The following is a 24,420-nucleotide window of genomic DNA, read 5'->3' as shown; positions in this document are numbered from 1 at the left end:
TTGCCATATATGTCAAAAGCTTCCACATTGTAAAAAATTTAGAAACTAAAAAATTTTGTGTAGAGCAACTTATGGAAGCATGTGCCACTGAACTTTAAATGATGGCACTTTCATAATTGTAACAGTGTATAGGTTCCCTTCAGGGAATTTCCAGCTATTTCTAGAAAACTTGGATGCTTTGTTGTGCTATCTGTCAGACAGGGGGAAGCAAATTATCATTTGTGGGGATTTCAATGTTGATTCCCTGAAAGAGTGTAATAGGAAGAATGACCTTGTAGTATTACTCAGTTCTTTCAATTTGAGCTCCGTCATTGATTTTCCTACTTGGATAACAAAGAACAGCAGTACATTGATAGATAACTTTTTTATAGACCAAGATAAGTTCAAGGACATAAATGCTTATCCTGTTGAGAATAGTCTTTCAGATCATGGTGCACAGCTAGTTACAGTACATGACATAGCTCCATGCAGTATATCAAATCAGACTTTCAAAGCAGTGCATTCAATTAACAATATACAGGGCTATTACAAATGATTGAAGCGATTTCATAAATTCGCTGTAGCTCCATTCATTGACATATGGTCATGACACACTACAGACACACAGAAAAACTCAGTTTTGTTAGGCTGAAGCCGCACTTCAGGTTTCTGCCACCAGAGCGCTCGAGAGCGCAGCAAGACAAAATGGCGACAGGAGCTGAGAAAGCATATGTCGTGCTTGAAATGCACTCACATCAGTCAGTCATAACAGTGCAACGACACTTCAGGACGAAGTTCAACAAAGATCCACCAACTGCTAACTCCATTCGGCGATGGTATGCGCAGTTTAAAGCTTCTGAATGCCTCTGTAAGGGGAAATCAACGGGTCGGCCTGCAGTGAGCGAAGAAACGGTTGAACGCGTGCAGGCAAGTTTCACGCGTAGCCCACAGAAGTCTATGAATAAAGCAAGCAGGGAGCTAAACGTACCACAGCTGATGGTTTGGAAAATCTTACGGAAAAGGCTAAAGCAGAAGCCTTACCGTTTACAATTGCTACAAGCCCTGACACCCAATGACAAAGTCAAACGCTTTGAATTTTCGGCGCAGTTGCAACAGCTCATGGAAGAGGATGCGTTCAGTGTGAAACTTTTTTTCAGTGATGAAGCAACATTTTTTCTTAATGGTGAAGTGAACAGACACAATGTGCGAATCTGGGCGGTAGAGAATCCTCACGCATTCGTGCAGCAAATTCGCAATTCACCAAAAGTTAACATGTTTTGTGCAATCTCACGGTTTAAAGTTTACGGCCCCTTTTTCTTCTGCGAAAAAAACGTTACAGGACACGTGTATCTGGACATGCTGGACAATTGGCTCATGCCACAACTGGAGACCGAGAGTGCCAACTTCATCTTTCAACAGGATGGTGCTCCACCGCACTTCCATCATGATGTTCAGCATTTCTTAAACAGGAGATTGGAAAACCGATGGATCGGTCGTGGTGGAGATGATGATCAGCAATTCATGTCATGACCTCCACGCTCTCCCGACTTAAACCCATGCGATTTCTTTCTGTGGGGTTATGTGAAAGATTCAGTGTTTAAACCTCCTCTACCAAGAAACGTGCCAGAACTGCGAGCTCGCATCAACGATGCTTTCGAACTCATTGATGGGGACATGTGCCGAGTGTGGGAGGAACTTTATTATCGGCTTGATGTCTGTTGAATCACTAAAGGGGCACATATCGAACATTTGTGAATGCCTAAAAAAACTGAGTTTTTGTATGTGTGTGCAAAGCATTGTGAAAATATCTCAAATAATAAAGTTATTGTAGAGCTGTGAAATCGTTTCAATCATTTGTAATAACCCTGTAAATATTGCAAACTTTAGGGAAAGCCTACAGCAGCTAGACTGGGATAAAGTGTATAAGGAACCAGATGCAAACTTGAAATATAACTTATTTCACGATACATTTTTAAGGGTATTTGAAAATTGTTGTCCCGAGAAAATCAGGAAACCACAATTTCAGGAAACCACAATTTCAGGAAACCACAATTTCAGGAAACCACAATTTCAGGAAACCACAATTTCAGGAAACCACAATTTCAGGAAACCACAATTTCAGGAAACCACAATTTCAGGAAACCACAATTTCAGGAAACCACAATTTCAGGAAACCACAATTTCAGGAAACCACAATTTCAGGAAACCACAATTTCAGGAAACCACAATTTCAGGAAACCACAATTTCAGGAAACCACAATTTCAGGAAACCACAATTTCAGGAAACCACAATTTCAGGAAACCACAATTTCAGGAAACCACAATTTCAGGAAACCACAATTTCAGGAAACCACAATTTCAGGAAACCACAATTTCAGGAAACCACAATTTCAGGAAACCACAATTTCAGGAAACCACAATTTCAGGAAACCACAATTTCAGGAAACCACAATTTCAGGAAACCACAATTTCAGGAAACCACAATTTCAGGAAACCACAATTTCAGGAAACCACAATTTCAGGAAACCACAATTTCAGGAAACCACAATTTCAGGAAACCACAATTTCAGGAAACCACAATTTCAGGAAACCACAATTTCAGGAAACCACAATTTCAGGAAACCACAATTTCAGGAAACCACAATTTCAGGAAACCACAATTTCAGGAAACCACAATTTCAGGAAACCACAATTTCAGGAAACCACAATTTCAGGAAACCACAATTTCAGGAAACCACAATTTCAGGAAACCACAATTTCAGGAAACCACAATTTCAGGAAACCACAATTTCAGGAAACCACAATTTCAGGAAACCACAATTTCAGGAAACCACAATTTCAGGAAACCACAATTTCAGGAAACCACAATTTCAGGAAACCACAATTTCAGGAAACCACAATTTCAGGAAACCACAATTTCAGGAAACCACAATTTCAGGAAACCACAATTTCAGGAAACCACAATTTCAGGAAACCACAATTTCAGGAAACCACAATTTCAGGAAACCACAATTTCAGGAAACCACAATTTCAGGAAACCACAATTTCAGGAAACCACAATTTCAGGAAACCACAATTTCAGGAAACCACAATTTCAGGAAACCACAATTTCAGGAAACCACAATTTCAGGAAACCACAATTTCAGGAAACCACAATTTCAGGAAACCACAATTTCAGGAAACCACAATTTCAGGAAACCACAATTTCAGGAAACCACAATTTCAGGAAACCACAATTTCAGGAAACCACAATTTCAGGAAACCACAATTTCAGGAAACCACAATTTCAGGAAACCACAATTTCAGGAAACCACAATTTCAGGAAACCACAATTTCAGGAAACCACAATTTCAGGAAACCACAATTTCAGGAAACCACAATTTCAGGAAACCACAATTTCAGGAAACCACAATTTCAGGAAACCACAATTTCAGGAAAACATATAAAAAACCTTGGCTAACTAAAGGAATAAGAATATCTTGCAACCGTAAAAGAGAACTGTATCTAACAGCAAGTGGGAGTACTGACCCCAAAATTGTTCAATATTATAAAAACTATTGTGCGGTACTAAAAGTTATTAAAAAGTCCAGAAGCATGTGTATCATGTTTGACATCAGTAACTTTGATAATAAAATTAAAGCAATTTGGAATATTATTGAAAGGGAAACAGGGCAATCAAGAGAACAGGAAGACTTTAGTGCCATAAAACTGAATGACAAGCGTACTAACAAACAATCAGAAATTGAAAATATTTTCAATAACCATTTTTTAAATGTTGTGGAGAAAGTAGGATCTAGATCTTCACTAGAAGAGGCAAGGCTACTAATAGAAGAGGGCATACCTGTGCAGTTTGAAATAACTGCAATTCCACCAACGTCTCCCTCTGAAATCAGTAAAATAATAAACACACTGAAAAGTAAAAGCTCTTACGGAATTGATGGCATTTCCAGCAAGGTACTTAAAGCTTGTTCCCCACAGATAAGTAGGATTCTCAGCCATGTATGTAATAGCTCTTTGGAGCAGGGTGTTTTCCCCGATAGACTGAAATATGCCATTGTAAAACCATTGCATAAAGAGGGGGATACATCGGATGTCAACAACTACTGCCCAATCTCTCTTCTGACAGCTCTATCAAAAATTTTTGAGTAAGTAATGTATTCAAGAGTAACCTCCCATATTTATAAAAACAAAGTACTAACAAAATGTCAGTTTGGTTTTCAGAAAGGCTTTTCAACAGGAAATGCTATATACGCTTTCACTGATCAAAAGTTAAATGCTCTGAATAAGTGGACATCACCCATTGGTATTTTTTGTGATCTCTCAAATGCCTTTGATTGTGTAAATCCTGGAATTCTTTTAGATAAGTAGGTAAAAAGACGAGAGCTAGTAGAAATCCTTGGGTAACAGAAGAAATATTGAATTTAAGTGATGAAAGGAGAAAATATAAAAACACAGTAAATGAAGCAGTCAAAAAGGAATACGAACGTCTCAAAAATGAGATCGACAGGAAGTGCAAAATGGGTAAGCAGGGATGGCTAGAGGACAAATGTAAGGATGTAAAGGCTTATCTCACTAGGGATAACACAGATACTGCCTACAGGAAAATAAGAGAGACCTTCGGAGAAAAGAGAACCACTTGTACGAATATCAAGAGCTCAGATGGAAACCCAGTTCTAAGCAAAGAAGGGAAAGCACAAAGGTGGAAGGAGTATATAGAGGGTTTATACAAGGGCGATGTACTTGAGGACAATATTATGGAAATGGAAGAGGATGTAGATGAAGTTGAAATAGGAGATATGATACTGCGTGAAGAGTTTGACAGAGAACTGAAAAATCTGAGTCGAAACAAGGCCCCCTGAGTAGACAGCATTCCATTGGAACAACTGACAGCCTTGGGAGAGCCAGTCCTGATGAAACTCTACCATCTGGTGAGCAAGATGTATGAGACAGGTGAAATACCCTCAGACTTCAAGAAGAATATAATAATTCCAATCCCAAAGAAAGCAGGTGTTGACAGATGTGAAAATTACCGAACTATCAGTTGAATAAGTCATAGCTGCAAAATACTAACGCGAATTCTTTACAAGCGAATGGAAAAACTGGTAGAAGCCAACCTCGGGGAAGATCAGTTTGGATTCCGCAGAAATGTTGGAACACGTGTGGCAATACTGACCCTATGACTTATCTTATAAAATAGATTAAGGAAAGGCAAACCTACATTTCTAGCATTTGTAGACTTAGAGAAAGCTTTTGACAATGTTGACTGGAATACTCTCTTTCAAATTCTAAAGGTGGCAGGGTAAAATACAGGGAGCAAAAGGCTATTTACAATTTGTACAGAAACCAGATGGCAGTTATAAGAGTCGAGGGGCATGAAAGGGAAGCAGTGGTTGGGAAGGGAGCAAGACAGGGTTGTAGCCTGTCCCCGATGTTATTCAATCTGTATATTGAGCAAGCAGTAAAGGAAACTAAAGAAAAATTCGGAGTTGGTATTAAAGTCCATGGAGAAGAAAAAAACTTTGAGGTTCGCCCATGACGTTGTAATTCTGTCAGACAGCAAAGGGCTTTGAAGAGCAGTTAAACGGAATGGACCATGTCTTGAAAGGAGGGTATAAGATGAACGTCAACAAAAGCAAAACCAGGATAATGGAATGTAGTCGAATTAAGTTGGGTGATGCTTAGGGAATTAGATTAGGAAATGAGACACTTAAAGTAGTAAAGGAGTTTTGCTATTTGGGGAGCAAAATAACTGATGATGATTGAAGTAGAGAGGATATAAAATGTAGACTGGCAATGGCAAGGAAAGCGTTTCTGAAGAAGAGAAATTTGTTAACATCGAGTATAGATTTAAGTGTCAGGAAGTCTTTTCTGAAAGTATATGTATGGAGTGTAGCCATGTATGGAAGTGAAACATGGACGATAAATAGTTTGGACAAGAAGAGAATAGAAGCTTTCGAAATTTGGTGCTACAGAAGAATGCTGAAGATTAGATGGGTAGATCACATGACTAATGAGGAAGTATTGAATAGGATTGGGGAGAAGAGGAGTTTGTGGCACAACTTGACAAGAAGAATGGACCGGTTGGTAGGACATGTTCTGAGGCATCAAGGGATCACTAATTTAGCATTGGAGGGCAGCGTCGAGGGTAAAAATCTTAGAGGGAGACCAAGAGATGAATACACTAAGCAGATTCAGAAGGATGTAAGTTGCAATAAGTACTGGGAGATGAAGCTTGCACAGGATAGAGTAGCATGGAGAGCTGCATCAAACCAGTCTCAGGACTGAAGACGAAAACGACAAGCTAAATCATTATGGTTTGAGTGGGGCAGTGCACAAATGGTTTAATTCATACTTAACTGGAAGAATGCAGAAAGTTGAAATAAGTGGTTCATGTAATGTTAAAACAACTGCTGATTCCTCAAACTGGGGGGGCTATCAAGTACGGGGTCCCAGTGTGTTCGGTCTTAGGTCCTTTACTATTCTTGATATGCATTAATGACTTACCATTCCACATTGACGAAGATGTAAAGTTAGTTCTTTTTGCTGATGGTACAAGTATAGTAATAACATCCAAAATACAAGAACTAAGTGATGTTATTGTAAATTATGTTTTTTCACAAAATTAAGTGGTTCTCAGCAAACAGACTCTTTAAATTTTGATAAAACACAGTATATACAGTTCCATACTGTAAATGGCCCAACTCCAGTAATAAATATAGACTTTGAACAGAAGTCTGTAGCTAAGGTAGAATTTTCAAAGTTTTTACGTGTGTCCATTGATGAGAGGTTAAACTAGAAGCAACACATTGATGGTCTGCTGAAACGTCTGAGTTCAGCTACGTATGCTATTAGGGTTATTGCAAATTTTGGTGATAAGAATCACAGTAAATTAGTTTACTATGCCTACTTTCATTCACTGCTTTCATATGGCATCATATTCTGGGGTAATTCATCATTGAGTAGAAAAGTATTCATTGCTCAAAAACGTGTTATCAGAATAATTGCTGGAGCCCACCCATGGTCATTCTGCAGACATCTATTTAAGGATCTAGGGATCCTCACAGTAACCTCACAATATATATATATATTCACTTATGAAATTTTTTGTTAATAATCCAACGCAGTTCAAAAGTAATAGCAGTGTGCATGGCTATAACACCAGGAGATAGAATCTTCACTATGCAGGGTTAAATCTGACTTTGGCACAGAAAGAGGTAAATTATGCTGCCACCAAAGTCTTTGGTCACCTACCAAACAGCATCAGAAGCCCGACAAATAGCAAACTAACATTTAAAAATAAATTTAAAAAATTTTTAGATGACAACTCCTCCTACTCATTGGCAGAATTTTTAGATATAAATTAAGGAAAAAAAAAACAACAACAACAACTACTACTACTACTACAACTACTTAAATATTAGTGTCATGCAATATTTTGTGTAGTGTAATATCTTGTACAGACATCTTTCATTAACCTGACACGTTCCACATCATTATGAAGTGTCGTATTCATGATCTACGGAACAAGTATTAATCTAATCTAATCTAATCATGGTATAATAGATCTCATCATGTCCTGAAGTAGTGTCTTATGGCTAAAGATAAAGCTGATTCCAGTTCCCAAATGGAGAATGTAAGGTTGTAGACTTCCTCATTACACAAGAAGAAATTCAGCTTCCTCATTTCTGCAGTTTGATGGAATACCTGAACAGCAGGAGCTTGTCTGGGTGAGAGTAACAGTAAAGAAGGTGAGCTGTGACTTCTGGCATGTCCACCAAGACCCCATTATTTGACAAGGCCATAAGGGGATGTGGATTATCCTTGCCTGAAGTCTGTTGTATTGATTCCCAGACATATGCAACAGAAGTGGACCGATTAATGGAAGTAGTGAATTCCCTCCAAGAAGCCCTCTCCTGTTCTTTGATCACTTGTCTTGCATGTGCTCTCGCAGACCTGAAGGCATGAAGGCATGAAGATTGTCTGTAGTTGGACACTAAAGTTCTGCAGAGCTGCCCATCTGGCCCTGATAGTCAATCGACAGGCGTCATTCCACAAAGGTATAGGCCATCATCTGAGGTGGTTATTAGATCAAGGGGTGGACTCTGTGGCAGCCCTTTGGATATCTTGAGTAATATGGGCCACCACCTCCTGTGCGCAACCCTTTTGTTCAGAAATAGCCTGTTGACTGTACTGTAACCAATTAGCCCTTTGTATCATCCACCTGCGTGGTCACCTGTTGGCCGCCGTCCTAGTTGGCAGATGGATCCACACTGGGAAGTGGTCACTAGAATGTAAATCTGGAGCCACTTCCCACTTAATCAAGTCTGTAATAGCTGGGGAACAAAAACTGAGGTCAATAGCTGAAAAAGACCCTGTAGCTGTGGAGAAGTGAGACATCTGACCCATGTTCAGAAGGCAGATGTTCTCAGAATGGACAAGTCGCTCGATCATCCGATCCCTGGAGCAGGTAGTAGCCGAGTCCCATAGCACATTTTCGGCCTTGAAGACCCCCCACAATGGGTGTTGGAGTGCCTGGAAGAGGTCTGTCAGTGTGTCTGCATCCAAATCATTAGGGGGTGGGTAGGTAGAACACACTGTGATAGTAAAGGGTGGGGTAACTTCCACACCAATTGCTTGCATGGTTATGGTAAGAGAGACAGGAGAGGAGTGGCATCTGTCGTCAAGGAAAATAGCCACTCCACCTTTAGTCCTGTCTCCAGTAGTATCATCCTTCCTGTATATGTGGTAGTCCCATAATGCAAGTGTGTCTGTGACTAAGATGTGTTTCTTGTAAGCAGATGCAGAAAGGTCTATCCTGAACTGGCAGCTTCAATTCTTCCTAATGGTAGTGATATCCATTCAAATTCCACTGCAATACAGAAATCCCTTAGGAAGCCATTTGTTAGCGATGGTGGTTCTGTTCTTTCTCCTCGGAGGTGGTGATTTACCAGGGAGGTCGGGGGAATGTTAGCCAGTTCTGTGCTCTCTGGTTCCTCTTATTGGGAGTCCCTATCCTCAAGAGCATAGTCTCCATCAAAGTGAGATAGCTCATCAATATGAAGGTTTACCTACCACTTTCTTGGACTCTGAACTACTTTTTGAAGGACTTTTTCTTTACTGACAGGAGGTGGCAGTTGCCTGGGTTGCGGGGATGCTTAGTTGGCTTCTTATGTATGTGGTTTAGGTGGTAAGACTACTGCTGACAGCTTCTGAATGACATCAGTTTCAAGTGGAGCATTTCCCCCACAGGTACATTAACAAGTGCATGTGCTTTTACTTGAATCTAGGGTCTGAGTTTGTGGGGACGCATCACACTTAGCGATTGGTGTCTTAAGGGCTGATGCAAAAGAAGTTGCAAAAACTAGTGGTTGCATGGCTCTGAAAGCCTTTTTAGCTTCACCATAAGGTATGCGTCTACTTTCAACTCAAAAGTTCCTTTCCTCATTGTAAACCCTACATTTTCTGGATATTTCTGGAATACTAAACATTAGAATAAACATTGCTGGTTTTTCCAACTTCCCATTGACTCTCCTCATGTAATTCTGCACCTCCGTGACACTCTGTTTCTTCCACTCTTCATGTAACTCCTGGGATCCACTGCCATTATACTGGAGCAGGTAATGATGCCCTTACTGAAGTTAAGGGTGTTATGGAACTCAGCCTCAACTGGGTAGTCACCTAAGGCCTTACATCCCAGAAGCTTAGATACTTAGTTGGAATTGGCAGTTTCAACTAAAAGTGTTGCACTGCCTTGTGAATATAGAAAGGGGATATCTTCTCAAAGCTTCCCCTATTTCACTTTAGTACAATGGAAACGTAAATGGAAATGAGCATTTGGCGTCATTGGCCAGGAGGCCCCTTATGGGGCAGGTCTGGCTGCCTTGTTGCAGGTCTTATTACATTCAATGCCACATTGGGTGGCCTGCATGCCAGATGGGGATGAGATGATGATGATGAAGACAACACAACACCCAGTCCCTGAGTGAGGAAAATTCCTGACCCAGCCAGGAAGTCATCCCGGGCCCATAGGACGGCAATCAGTTACGCTAACCACTCAGCTATCGGGGCGGACAGTACAATGAAAGTGTTATATCACACTAATGCCTTGTTACTATTACTCTGAGGCTTCTTTTTGGGAGGACTCACCAAATGAGCTCTCTGAGGAAAGAGTGTAGGTGCTGCCTGGTGGTACATCCATCTCGTCAGGAGTAGTAGTTTCATGAGATAGTTCCATAGGGATCCCACGAGATGCGAGGGAAACAATTGTTGACCCAGGCCAGGCAGAACCTTATACAACTGGGGGGCAGGGGGTGGGGGGGGGGGTGGCAGGTGCCCCACAGGTTGCCCGCTAAAGACTGGTTCACCTCAACAGCCATTTGCCACCTCAACAGCCATTTGCCACCTCAACAGCCATTTGCCACCTCAACAGCCATTTGCCACCTCAACAGCCATTTGCCACCTCAACAGCCATTTGCCACCTCAACAGCCATTTGCCACCTCAACAGCCATTTGCCACCTCAACAGCCATTTGCCACCTCAACAGCCATTTGCCACCTCAACAGCCATTTGCCACCTCAACAGCCATTTGCCACCTCAACAGCCATTTGCCACCTCAACAGCCATTTGCCACCTCAACAGCCATTTGCCACCTCAACAGCCATTTGCCACCTCAACAGCCATTTGCCACCTCAACAGCCATTTGCCACCTCAACAGCCATTTGCCACCTCAACAGCCATTTGCCACCTCAACAGCCATTTGCCACCTCAACAGCCATTTGCCACCTCAACAGCCATTTGCCACCTCAACAGCCATTTGCCACCTCAACAGCCATTTGCCACCTCAACAGCCATTTGCCACCTCAACAGCCATTTGCCACCTCAACAGCCATTTGCCACCTCAACAGCCATTTGCCACCTCAACAGCCATTTGCCACCTCAACAGCCATTTGCCACCTCAACAGCCATTTGCCACCTCAACAGCCATTTGCCACCTCAACAGCCATTTGCCACCTCAACAGCCATTTGCCACCTCAACAGCCATTTGCCACCTCAACAGCCATTTGCCACCTCAACAGCCATTTGCCACCTCAACAGCCATTTGCCACCTCAACAGCCATTTGCCACCTCAACAGCCATTTGCCACCTCAACAGCCATTTGCCACCTCAACAGCCATTTGCCACCTCAACAGCCATTTGCCACCTCAACAGCCATTTGCCACCTCAACAGCCATTTGCCACCTCAACAGCCATTTGCCACCTCAACAGCCATTTGCCACCTCAACAGCCATTTGCCACCTCAACAGCCATTTGCCACCTCAACAGCCATTTGCCACCTCAACAGCCATTTGCCACCTCAACAGCCATTTGCCACCTCAACAGCCATTTGCCACCTCAACAGCCATTTGCCACCTCAACAGCCATTTGCCACCTCAACAGCCATTTGCCACCTCAACAGCCATTTGCCACCTCAACAGCCATTTGCCACCTCAACAGCCATTTACCACCTCAACAGCCATTTACCACCTCAACAGCCATTTACCACCTCAACAGCCATTTACCACCTCAACAGCCATTTACCACCTCAACAGCCATTTACCACCTCAACAGCCATTTACCACCTCAACAGCCATTTACCACCTCAACAGCCATTTACCACCTCAACAGCCATTTACCACCTCAACAGCCATTTACCACCTCAACAGCCATTTACCACCTCAACAGCCATTTACCACCTCAACAGCCATTTACCACCTCAACAGCCATTTACCACCTCAACAGCCATTTACCACCTCAACAGCCATTTACCACCTCAACAGCCATTTACCACCTCAACAGCCATTTACCACCTCAACAGCCATTTACCACCTCAACAGCCATTTACCACCTCAACAGCCATTTACCACCTCAACAGCCATTTACCACCTCAACAGCCATTTACCACCTCAACAGCCATTTACCACCTCAACAGCCATTTACCACCTCAACAGCCATTTACCACCTCAACAGCCATTTACCACCTCAACAGCCATTTACCACCTCAACAGCCATTTACCACCTCAACAGCCATTTACCACCTCAACACGTAGCACACCTTGAGGTTCCTTGTGTTCCTAGTGGTGAAGCCAAGACCCCTGTTCTCCAAAACACAGAACATTCCACTGCTGTGCCGCACAGTGGTTGCTGAAGTATGACCAGAGCTTATGGTGAAAGAGGACTGGTGGCACAAGTCCCCACCTCAGGAACCCCAGGGTCACCAAGCCTGTACTCAGCAAACGAACGATTAACCCCTGAGGGGTTTTATGTAAGTAATTTCTTTTCCTGTGAAAGATTTTTTTTTTCTGCAGGCACACAAATTCATTTTACATTCTTGGTTTCACAGAAGTTACTAGACCATTTTTCATTGCTTTCATCCCCAGGAACTCACAGCAGTTACCTATATTATTTGACTGCAGCAGAAAAGCCTTCCAGAATGTTTCTTTTAGTGGTGATCACAGCAAAATTATCTAGAGACACATGCTTTCTACGTTTTCACTGAACCTTGCTTGCTCTTGTTGGAAAGGGGTGCAAATTTTGAAGAGGTGCATGAAGCCAAGTGCTTTGCTTATCAAAAATTTGATGAATACAACAGTTTTCATAAATCATCATATTTGTGTAATTCAGAGGGATTAGAAATGTAGGGAACTAGAAAAATTTTCTATCTACTACAGAATTTTCAATTTATGGGAATGAAACAGCCTATATGCAGAATAGTATATACTGCATAATTTATAAATCTGGTTTTATTTATAGTTGGATAGAGGTTTTTTTTAAGGGGACAGAACTGTGAAAGGATATAGTAAAGTTTTTAAGATCAAAATTTTGTTTGAAGCAACAAGAATAGTGTTGGTTATGACACATGAGGGAGGAAAAATGAATTTGGATTTTTTTTTATCAGTGACTTAACTGTCACTGCCACACATCTGATAAATATATTTCATTTTCCAATACATGCTACAGTCATGGTCCTCATAGGTGGGTTGCCCTTGCCTCACTCCCACCTTGGACCCAACTTACCCAACCAATTTTAGGGGACCCACAGTTCAATATGACCTCCATACCATGGTGCAACTTGCCATATTTCACATAAAAATATCCTTACCAGAGGTGAAGAAGCAATAAGTGAATAGCTTTGATTTGAGCTTCTAACCTTTGGATTGGGCACAAGGCACTAAATACCTTGTGATAGCAAGGCATTTGCATCTAAATATAAGGTTTCATGATGAACAATAGCAGTATCAGAAAATGCCACTTTCTGTGGCATTTAAAGCTTACCACAATAGTCAGTGAAGGTGTTTGCCCTTTTTTATCAAATTTCTTATAATGTATGACAGTACTGCAAATATCCATTTGGAGCAAGCTAGTCAGTAACCAAGCATTCTGGCTGGATCTAATCTGATACAATTAAATTTAATTAACACTTCCATTTTCTCTGGAGACAACAAAATGGACTCCACTAGGTGGTAACAAATTACTAACTGAATCCACTGACCAGCTTTAACTACTAGAAAAAGAAAAATAGGAACATCCATAAGTATTAAGAAGTATTTCTTGCTTGTATTTTCTTTCCATAGTTCATGAAACACTTAATATTCCCTCTTGCAGTGTAATGTGATGTACCTTTAATAACCAGACAAAATAACAAAACAACTTCAAATGGCAAATTATCATTTTATGACTTCTCTTAATCAGAAATCATTAGTGCTTCTGATATTACTGTACACCTTTATCAAAATTTCTTCAATGGCTGCATTTAATGGTAAGTGTTTTGCTCAGGTGTTCATAACTCATTTTTAAACAGTTTGACAGATGATATATTCTACCCACCAAGCTGCAGCAGAGAATACATATTTAAAGAAATGTTTTAGTTATGCAAACTTGTGGAACCAGTGACTCCTTCCAGCAGAAGGGATGAAGTGGAAAGGAGACAGGTGAAGCAAGAGAACTAGAGGTTTAGGAAATGGGGTAGAGTTCAGAAGTCATTCAGGACCCCAGGTAACGTCTACTAAGTGTCGACTTACCTGGGGTTCTGAATGATTTTTCTGAACTCTACCCCATTTCCTAAACCTCTCCAGTTCTTTTCCTTCACCTGTCTTCCTTCCCCTTCAACCGCTCTCCTGGAAAAAGGTGTCACTGGCTCCAAAAGCTTGCATACCTAAAACGTTGTGTGTGTGTTGTTCTGCCATCACTTTGTGAGCAGATTTCTTTATCTATCAAAGTACAATATAATGTCAAAACTGATTATTTTCATCATTTTAACCCTCCGTTACACGCACCATGGACTGTGAGTCCGCAGTTTTATCTTTCCATCAAAAATCACTTATAAATTCAAGATTTCCATTAGCTGCTTTTTCTACTACCATCCCCTCCTTCCGTAATGAATTATTGGCAACAATTGAAATTAGTCATTATTGCCAGAAGCAGCAATCTCTTGAGGTGCGAAGTGTCAGTCCACGTGTGTGCATTTGTGTGGCGTGGTTCTATCATTAGTTCTTTTACAGATGTATTGCAGGTAAGGAGGTTACTTCCTTTATAATATTGCAAAACAGACAGTTACTTTTAGAAACTTTTATATTTATTTATTATCCTAACTGTCACACAATTATGAGTCTTTTCATTGACCAACACCGATTAGTGAAATAAGTTATACACTTTTTTCAGAAGAACAGTGGATGACGATCAGGTTTTGCAGTGGTTAGACGAAGATCTTGGTAATGAAGAATGTAGTGATCTGGAGTCAATATTCAAAAGTGATCACTATTCGGATAAGGAACAGTCGCTGGATGAAAGTGATTCTATTGAAAAATTTGACTTGTATTTTGGGATAGACTGTATGCAATGGAGCCATCAACCGCTAATCCAAAGCAAAAGAGTAAGAAGACAACATAATATTGTCAGGCATTTACCTGGAGTCATAGGTGAAGCAAAAAATGCCAAGCATCCAATTGATTGTTTACAACTTTTCTTCACGGATGACATTTTAGAAGAAATTGTTTGCTGCACTAATATTTACATTGCTACCATCCGTTCTAAATACTCCAGAGAAAGAGATGCTGCAAACACTAACATTACAGAAATCAAAGCTTGTTTAGGACTCCTTTTCTTGGCGGGTGTGCTATGAACATCACACACAAATTTACTAGATCTCTGGGCTGCAGATAGTACTGGAGTGGAGTACTTCGGACTTTCAATGGACATGAACCATTTTCGTTTCTTGCTGACATGTCTGAGATTTGACATCAGAAAGAGAGCTCATTGGAAGGAAATAGACAAATTAGCTGCTGTTCAATTCTTGATAGATCAGTTCAATGAAAACTGCAAGAAACATAGTTTATCAGAACTAGTTACAGTAGATGAAATGCTGGATGCATTCATTCAGGGGCAGATGTGGATTTATATATTACAATCAATCAAAACTGGAGAAATATGGTATAAAAATGTTTGCACTTATAGATGCAAGGATGTTCTATACTAACCATTTAGAAATATACTGTGGAAAGCAAGTTGATGGGCCTTATCTCTGTGATAACACCTCATGCTATCGTCAAAAGAATGGTGAAATGCATATCCAAATCTGGCAGAAATGTAACATGTTATAATTGGTTCACATCAATTCCACTTGTGGCTGACTTGTTGAAAAATGACAAGCTGACAATGGTTGGATCATGATGATCATGATGATCATGATGATCATGATGATCATCATGATGATCATCATGATGATCATCATGATGATCATCATGATGATCATCATGATGATCATCATGATGATCATCATGATGATCATCATGATGATCATCATGATGATCATGATGATGATCATCATGATGATCATGATGATGATCATCATGATGATCATGATGATGATGATGATCATGATGATGATGATGATGATCATGATGATCATGATGATGATGATGATGATGATGATGATGATCATGATGATGATGATGATGATGATGATGACAGTGATTTGGGAAAGTGCAAGCCGGAAATAATATTTTACGACAAGACTAAATTTGGTGTGGATAAAGTTGATGAGATGAAATGTACATACTCTGTGACAAGAATTACCAGAAGGTGGCCATTTATAATTTACAAGAGCAATTCGGATTTAACAATTCCCAGAAAAGACTATCTAAAAGTTCTTGCCAAAGAACTGTTGCATGATTATATGACAATGAAGGTCAATCATCTAAGTACACCAGTGAACATCAAGAATTGTATCAAGGAAAATTTGGGATTACCAACAGTGAAGCTCTTCGTAGACCTCCACAAACAACAGTTTGAGGAAGATGCAACTCCTGTTATAGGAAAAAAACAGACCGATGAGATTTTCCTGCAATGTGTGCAATAAATTTGTATGCCTGGAACATGTCAGTGCATATCTGTGCAGTGAGTGCAGTGAAAATGGCAACCACCATGAGTTATTTACTCAAATTGACAGTGAGGCTGTAAACTATAGTTTTCTGAATAAGTTTCTGAACTAATTTACTTAAGATAAGTGTTGGTTAATATTCATTTGGAAAAACAGTGAAAAAACAGAATGAACGTAAATTTCAGCGAGTACAATAAATGTTCTTTTTGGTTTACGGGTAAATTACGAGTTAAAATATGTCATGTACACTACTCATGCTGAAATACATTGTGTTTATGAATTTATTGTTTTATTTATGTTATCCAGACTAATATATTTGCCAACTGCAATATCAGAATTGTTCATGAAAATGGTATAAAATGCAATGCAGATTCAGTCCACGCGCGTGTAGTGGAGGTAAAAAAATCACGCATGTAGCAGAGGGTTGAAGCAGTTTCATCATTTCTATGCTGAGGAAGGTAATTAATCTTTTTCTGCACAGTTTTGTCAATGAAAAACTAAGTGTTCCAAGCCATTGTCATGATCAGGAGGCGGCACTAATTGTGGCCTTTAAATTATCATCCTATTATTCACATTAAACATACAGCCTGAAAAGGTAAGTGAGAGTGCAAACTTGGTCTCCAAATTATAAAATAAATTTCATTGTAAACATTGTTTGCAAGTTCAAATGTGTGTGGGAGTCATTAACTGTATTATATTAAACAACTATTACATTTTAAAGACTATCACATTTTTGCACCAATGGCCATATACTTACGTCCAGTTTCTGTTGGCTTCATTTCTCCTGCTACATCCATTCTACTTTTATCACCAGACTTTATTACCTCTCTCAAGTGAATTACAGGCTTATTTACAACATCATAGTCTATCTTCACCAACTTAGCAGCCTTGACTGCAGTATCATGAGATTGTGCTACAACAACCCCCACTGGTTGTCCATTGTACTTAACATTCCCAGAACAAAATAGCTGCAACAGTAATCACCACATTATTTTACCTTTCTCCATAGAATACAATTCAGCATTACATTATAATTCATATTAATCAGTGCTTTACCTCTTCATCTTCAAAGCTAAAAATCATTCTAGGAAAAAAGTTGTTCTTTCCTGGTATGTCTTTTGCATCATAAAAAGCAACTACACCTGGAACAGCCTGAAAAAATTCAAGCAGAATGCAACACCCACTGTACAGCATAATTGAATCAGTTCAAATCCAAGCAAGAAAATTACTCAAGTACAAGACATTAAAAGCACTATGGCTTGTGCCCTGAATGTAACTCTGAACAAGACATGATCATGTGCCTTTTCTGCATCATACCTGTGCATCACTAATAGCTATTTCAAACTTAGTGCAAATTGAATGTGTAACATTATGGAGTTCTCTCTCCTGCACACAAAATGAGAAAGTGGAAACTACAATATATGTTTTGGTTGTGCTCACCAGCTCATAGAAATGGAGTTTAAAAGTGTGATTTTCAGATTTAGACAAGAATAGTTAAGAATGAGCAGATTTTTTAAGGAACATTACCGCCTGTGACTTCAGTTCTTATCCTGAAGAAATAACAATGTAAGCTGAAGTACACCAAACAGTTTTCTCATTACAAACCATACGTGTGTGAAAGAAAATGTTAAGAGTTGTTTTGGAGGCACGTTTTTTCTTTCAGGAAACTAAGCATTAGCTGGACAGGGAACTTAAAACTGCTGCTCTACACTTTCCTTAGAAACAGTTAATATGCTAATGTAATACACAGCTTAAGTGCAACCAAGCATGCTTTCCTTAATTCCTCTGTATCAGTATTTTCTATAGAAGCTCTTTTCTCTAACTTCTCCTTGCCTTGCCCTTTCCATGTGCTACATAGCTATTTTATATTAATTTTCATAGGTTTGAAAATTGGTGCTTAGCTTCAGATATTCCACACACCTGAGGGAGGACTAACCTCCTGCAGGAGGTGCTGTACAATCCATGATATGACACCTCAAACGGTGCAGCATTTATTTTTGTTTGTTATTAGTACTGAAGCAGTCTTTGGAAACCAAAGTCATTAAACTTTGTTATCAGTATCATTCTGAATGCTTTAAGTCTTTACTTGTTTAATGATTACCACTGCTATGTAACAAACAATAAGTAAGGACTTACCAAAGCATCTGTGGCATCTATACTTCTGATATGACCATTTGCAATTTCAGTTACAGCAAATGCACAATATAGTTCACCAGGAATAGTGAGTACATCATTCACATACTTTGCTTCACCTGAAATAAATGGTTTTTAAATGTAGGAAATGTTCATAATAACATTAGAAAATGTAATTTAAGAGCATGGCTCAAATGCACCTAAATAAGTAATAGGAAGAAGGGAAGGAGAGAAATGACCTCAGTAAACTGTGATTCCTTTCTTGCTGCTGTTTATTACATATTCTATACACCATCTGATTGATTCTTTTATGGAAATGTAGAACTAGTATATTTTCTTACTGCTTACTTTCAGGCAACATGTACATTCTTTCAAATTGGTTAGTAACATCTTGTGGAACAATTTTCTGTGGAATAAGTGGGAATATGAAAATATTTCATGAGGTTGATTTTTTGTTTCCAGTCCCTACAATTGTATAAAGAACAAAATTAATTGAACTTTGTTGTCTGAGAAGCTCAGTAAGAAGCTTCTCTCACTTCAAATGTGAGCGTACTTGCTAATTAAAATTGATCATTCTACTCTACTTACTAACTCCTGTTCAAGTGCTACATTAATTGTTGTGACTGCTACACAGAATTGAATATAGTGCATGTTCTGCATAGTCCCAAAATTTATGGATTTCCCTTTACACAGAATTAATTAATAATAATAATTAATAAGTTCAAAAAACATTGGTTATCTCTGCTGTTGCTGTCTCTTTAATGGTATGTATTACAGAGCTCTGTACTGCCTGACTTTTTTTGTGCAAACTTCGATGGTCCGTATTTCTGTGTTCTATGAAATTTCATGACTTTTTATTTTCCCCAACTTTGGGAAATGTCACTGTTGTTTGACAGACATACTGTATAAATTACAGCACTTTCACAGCCCTGCTGTTTAACAGAGCAAGATGACACATTAAGATGGGTGCCTTTAATCCAGCTCCAGTACTATATCATGTGTGAGCAGCACTAATCACATCTCATTAAAGTTAGCAACACTATAAATACTATTTGTGTTAGACATGTGTGTAATGAAACTGATGCATATAATTAAACTGAACCAATAAATAGATTTAATATTTACCAGAACATTGCACAAGAGCTTCAATTTTTGGCACTGGCTTTCCAAGGGGCCACAATTCCTTGTGTGTGTCATAGTCTTGTTTCCCAGATGACAATGGCCTCTTCAGCAGTTCACCTCCACTTCTGAGTACAGATCTTACTGTTTCCGGAGATATACTCAGCACACACTGCAATGGTTTTTAATATTGTCATAAAATCTAGTAGTAATTTGAACCCAATAAAAATCTTAGTAAATTTAAGGAACAGACAAGAATTTTCCATTTTAACCACAAGTCTGCTTTTAGTGTAACTCTATTAAATATTCCAGTGACATACCTTGTATAACAAAGCTTCAGCCAAATTCTTACGGTATTCTGGTGAAGCCTCCAGTGGTGTCTCTGAAGGTGTAAGCTCAGAATCTAAAATTTTCAGTGTTTCTTGCAGGATGTCCAATTCAAAAATATTTTTACCCTCCAAGAATCTCTCTGTTTCTGCAGCATGTACCTATTTGAAATGTGAATTGTTACTCCTCTGATCACATACTCATGCATAATATGAAAGGAAAAGTGCACATTATCCAAAATATCACTTATCAGCTGCCTATTTTGTCTTTTAAAAATATGTATGCAGTAAGATGGTATTTTACAATTTTTAATCTAATTTTTTTCATATTTGGTATGATTAGCTCATTATTTCCTATTCAAATTTAACCCTTCGGTGGGCTTGTCTTTCATACCTCCATGAGTGGGTGCATTGCAGCTTTTACATTGCAATTAGTATTACATTTTTAACCTTAAGAAAAATAAGCTTTATATAATCACGAGTTACATTTTATTAGAGAAAACATAACATTATATGGTTCTATAAGAATAATCTTATTTATTTGTTGCCTTCACAATTATCTTATTGTCATTGTAATTTATAACAATGATGATATTCTTTATTGCTTTCATTATGTCACTTAGTTGCACTGATTCATGTGAAAAGAAAGTAATAAGGGAACACATTATGAAATGGAGCATTCATAAACTCTGACTCCTGTTTATGATTTTGAGTAAATTAGTTAACTTCCATCTGTAGCTCACTTTCACATTGACACTGTTTCTTGCGTTTCATACATACTGTTTTGGTTCTGTTTTTATGCCTGCCACATATGTAACAAATTCCAGGTTTTGCTAACTCCTTGGTCTTTTCTTCAAGCCTATACTTGGTCAAGAAGGCATGAATATCCTTGAGAAGTGTCAAAGTGTCAAGTAATGCTCATTGATTTAAATGTTCTATTAGGTCCAGAGCAAGATGTTTCAAAAAATTTAGTCTTCTTTCTTTATTATCAGGATTGTTTAATTTGAAAATAATGTGCACATTTCTGCCAGCAATATCTAGATGTCTGTAGAAAAGTACAAGTGGCCATCGTCGTGTTATTCTGGAAGTGCTGTATGATGAGCTAATGTGCTTTACAGTGTCTACATCTCCTTTGGTAGCATTGTATCTCAAATTGACTTAATTTCTTTGTCTCTATTTCATTTGTGCTGTGCATTGTTGATAAAAAATTCACACCTTTGTTTTTTTAGTGACAGTCTAGACCATACAAAAATCATCTTGAAAACCAAAAAGTCATAACTTCTCAGGTTTTATTTGCTTGGAATTCTTGATATATTTCCTTATTTTTTTCATGGTTCCCAAGAAAGTAGAACCTTTGCCAAGGAGATTTTCAGACAGATGGTAGCTACTGTAGTAATTGTCAGTCTTAAGATTTCTGTTTGTTTTCCCAACTGCAGTCACAAATCTTTGCACAATGTCATTAGGCTTGTTAGACTTCAGGTAGGGTCCTGGCATCTGCTTGCCACAGTAAATTTTAAAGTTCAGGGTGTAAAATGTTTTGGCATCACACAAGGCATAAATCTCGATCCCATATTTTGCCGGATTATTAGAGATATACCGTACGAATCTGCAGTATCCTCTGGAAGGATGCAACATCTCGTCAATAGTGACAAACTTGCTGACATTTTAGAGAGTAAGGCAGCTGTTAAACTCTTGATGGAAGTCCTGAATATGTGCTAGTTTGTCACTATTTTCTTTCATTCCAGGTACCCAGGTTGTCTACATCTACATCTACATCCATACTCCACAAGCCACCTGACGGTGTGTGGCGGAGGGTACCTTCAGTACCTCTATCGGTTCTCCCTTCTATTCCAGTCTCTTATTGTTCGTGGAAAGAAGGATTGTCAGTATGCCTCTGTGTGGGCTCTAATCTCTCTGATTTTATCCTCATGGTCTCTTCGCGAGATATACGTAGGAGGGAGCAATATACTGCTTGACTCTTCGGTGAAGGTATGTTCTCGAAACTTTGACAAAAGCCCGTACCGAGCTACTGAGCGTCTCTCCTGCAGAGTCTTCCACTGGAGTTTATCTATCATCTCCGTAACGCTTTCGCGATTACTAAATGATCCTGTAACGAAGTGCGCTGCTCTCCGTTGGATCTTCTCTATGTCTTGTATCAACCCTATCTGGTACGGATCCCACACTGCTGAGCAGTATTCAAGCAGTGGGCAAACAAGCGTACTGTAACCTACTTCCTTTGTTTTCGGATTGCATTTCCTCAGGATTCTTCCAATGAATCTCAGTCTGGCATCTGCTTTACCGACAATCAACATTATATGATCATTCCATTTTAAATCACTCCTAATGCGTACTCCCAGATAATTTATGGTATTAACTGCTTCCAGTTGCTGACCTGCTATTTTGTAGCTAAATGATAAAGGATCTATCTTTCTGTGTATTCGCAGCACATTACACTTGTCTACATTGAGATTCAGTTGCCATTCCCTGCACCATGCGTCAATTCGCTGCAGATCCTCCTGCATTTCAGTACATTTTTCCATTGTTACAACCTCTCGATACACCACAGCATCATCTGCAAAAAGCCTCAGTGAACTTCCGATGTCATCCACCAGGTCATTTATGTATATTGTGAATAGCAACGGTCCTATGACACCCCTGCGGCACACCTGAAATTACTCTTACTTCGGAAGACTTCTCTCCATTGAGAATAACATGCTGCGTCCTGTTATCTAGGAACTCCTCAATCCAATCACACAATTGGCCTGATAGTCCATATGCTCTTACTTTGTTCAATAAACGACTGTGGGGAACTGTATCGAACGCCTTGCGGAAGTCAAGAAACACGGCATCTACCTGTGAACCCGTGTCTATGGCCCTCTGAGACTCGTGGACGAATAGCGCGAGCTGGGTTTCACATGACCGTCTTTTTCGAAACCCATGCTGATCCCTACAGAGTAGATTTCTAGTCTCCAGAAAAGTCATTATACTCGAACACAATACGTGTTCCAAAATTCTACAACTGATCGACGTTAGAGATATGGGTCTATAGTTCTGCACATCTGTTCGACGTCCCTTCTTGAAAACTGGGATGATCTGTGCTCTTTTCCAATTCTTTGGAACGCAACGCTCTTCTAGAGACCTACGGTACACCGCTGCAAGATGGGGGGCAAGTTCCTTCGCGTACTCTGTGTAAAATCGAACTGGTATCCCATCAGGTCCAACGGCCTTTCCTCTTTTGAGCGATTTTAATTGTTTCTCTATCCCTCTGTCGTCTATTTTGATATCTACCATTTTGTCATCTGTGCAACAATCTAGAGAAGGAACTACAGTGCAATCTTCCTCTGTGAAACAACTTTGGAAAAAGACATTTAGTATTTCGGCCTTTATTCTGTCATCCTCTGTTTCAGTACCATTTTGGTCACAGAGTGTCTGGACATTTTGTTTTGATCCACCTACCGCTTTGACATAAGACCAAAATTTCTTAGGATTTTCTGCCAAGTCAGTACATAGAACTTTACTTTCGAATTCATTGAACGCCTCTCGCATAGCTCTCTTCACACTACATTTCGCTTCGCGTAATTTTTGTTTGTCTGCAAGGCTTTGGCTATGTTTATGTTTGCTGTGAAGTTCCCTTTGCTTCCGCAGCAGTTTTCTAACTCGGTTGTTGAACCACGGTGGCTCTTTTCCATCTCTTACGATCTTGCTTGGCACATACTCATCTAACGCATATTGTACGATGGTTTTGAACTTTGTCCACTGATCCTCAACACTATCAGTACTTGAGACAAAACTTTTGTGTTGAGCCAACAGGTACTCTGAAATCTGCTTTTTGTCACTTTTTCTAAACAGAAAAATCTTCCTACCCTTTTTAATATTCCTATTTACGGCTGAAATCATCGATGCAGTAACCGCTTTATGTTCACTGATTCCCTGTTCTGCGTTAACTTTTTCAAATAGTTCGGGTCTGTTTGTCACCAGAAGGTCTAATATGTTATCGCCACGAGTCGGTTCTCTGTTTAACTGCTCAAGGTAGTTTTCAGATAAAGCACTTAAAAAAATTTCACTGGATTCTTTGTCCCTGCCACCCGTTATGAACGTCTGAGTCTCCCAGTCTATATCCGGCAAATTAAAATCTCCACCCAGAACTATAACATGGTGGGGAAATCTACTCGAAATATTTTCCAAATTATCCTTCAGGTGCTCAGCCACAACAGCTGCTGAGCCAGGGGGCCTATAGAGACATCCAATTACCATGTCTGAGCCTGCTTTAACCGCGACCTTCACCCAAATCATTTCACATTTCGGATCTCCGTCAATTTCCTTCGATACTATTGCACTTCTTACCGCTATAAAACACGCCTCCCCCTTCACTGTTCAGCCTGTCTCTGCGGTATACATTCCAATCTGAGTTTAGGATTTCGTTACTGTTTACGTCTGGTTTCAGCCAAC

General features: G+C 39.6%; 1 protein-coding gene across 1 annotated transcript in view; it reads right to left on the bottom strand.

The window, feature by feature from the left end:
* LOC126100259 (uncharacterized) overlaps nucleotides 1–24,420 on the bottom strand; it is a 141,598-nt gene that overhangs the window by 38,880 nt on the left and 78,298 nt on the right. The window contains exons 11-15 of the mRNA XM_049910847.1: nucleotides 19,966–20,133; nucleotides 19,652–19,817; nucleotides 18,530–18,645; nucleotides 17,450–17,545; nucleotides 17,151–17,361 (exon numbers count right to left, since the gene is read on the bottom strand). Of these exons, the coding sequence (XP_049766804.1) occupies nucleotides 17,151–17,361; nucleotides 17,450–17,545; nucleotides 18,530–18,645; nucleotides 19,652–19,817; nucleotides 19,966–20,133 (757 nt within the window). The remainder of the gene's footprint in view (nucleotides 1–17,150; nucleotides 17,362–17,449; nucleotides 17,546–18,529; nucleotides 18,646–19,651; nucleotides 19,818–19,965; nucleotides 20,134–24,420) is intronic.

This window comes from Schistocerca cancellata, chromosome 9 (assembly GCF_023864275.1).
Source record: "Schistocerca cancellata isolate TAMUIC-IGC-003103 chromosome 9, iqSchCanc2.1, whole genome shotgun sequence".
Taxonomy (NCBI): Eukaryota; Metazoa; Arthropoda; class Insecta; order Orthoptera; family Acrididae; genus Schistocerca; species Schistocerca cancellata.
The sequence above is the reverse complement of the archived record's forward strand: the minus strand, read 5'-3'. Positions and strand labels throughout refer to the sequence as shown.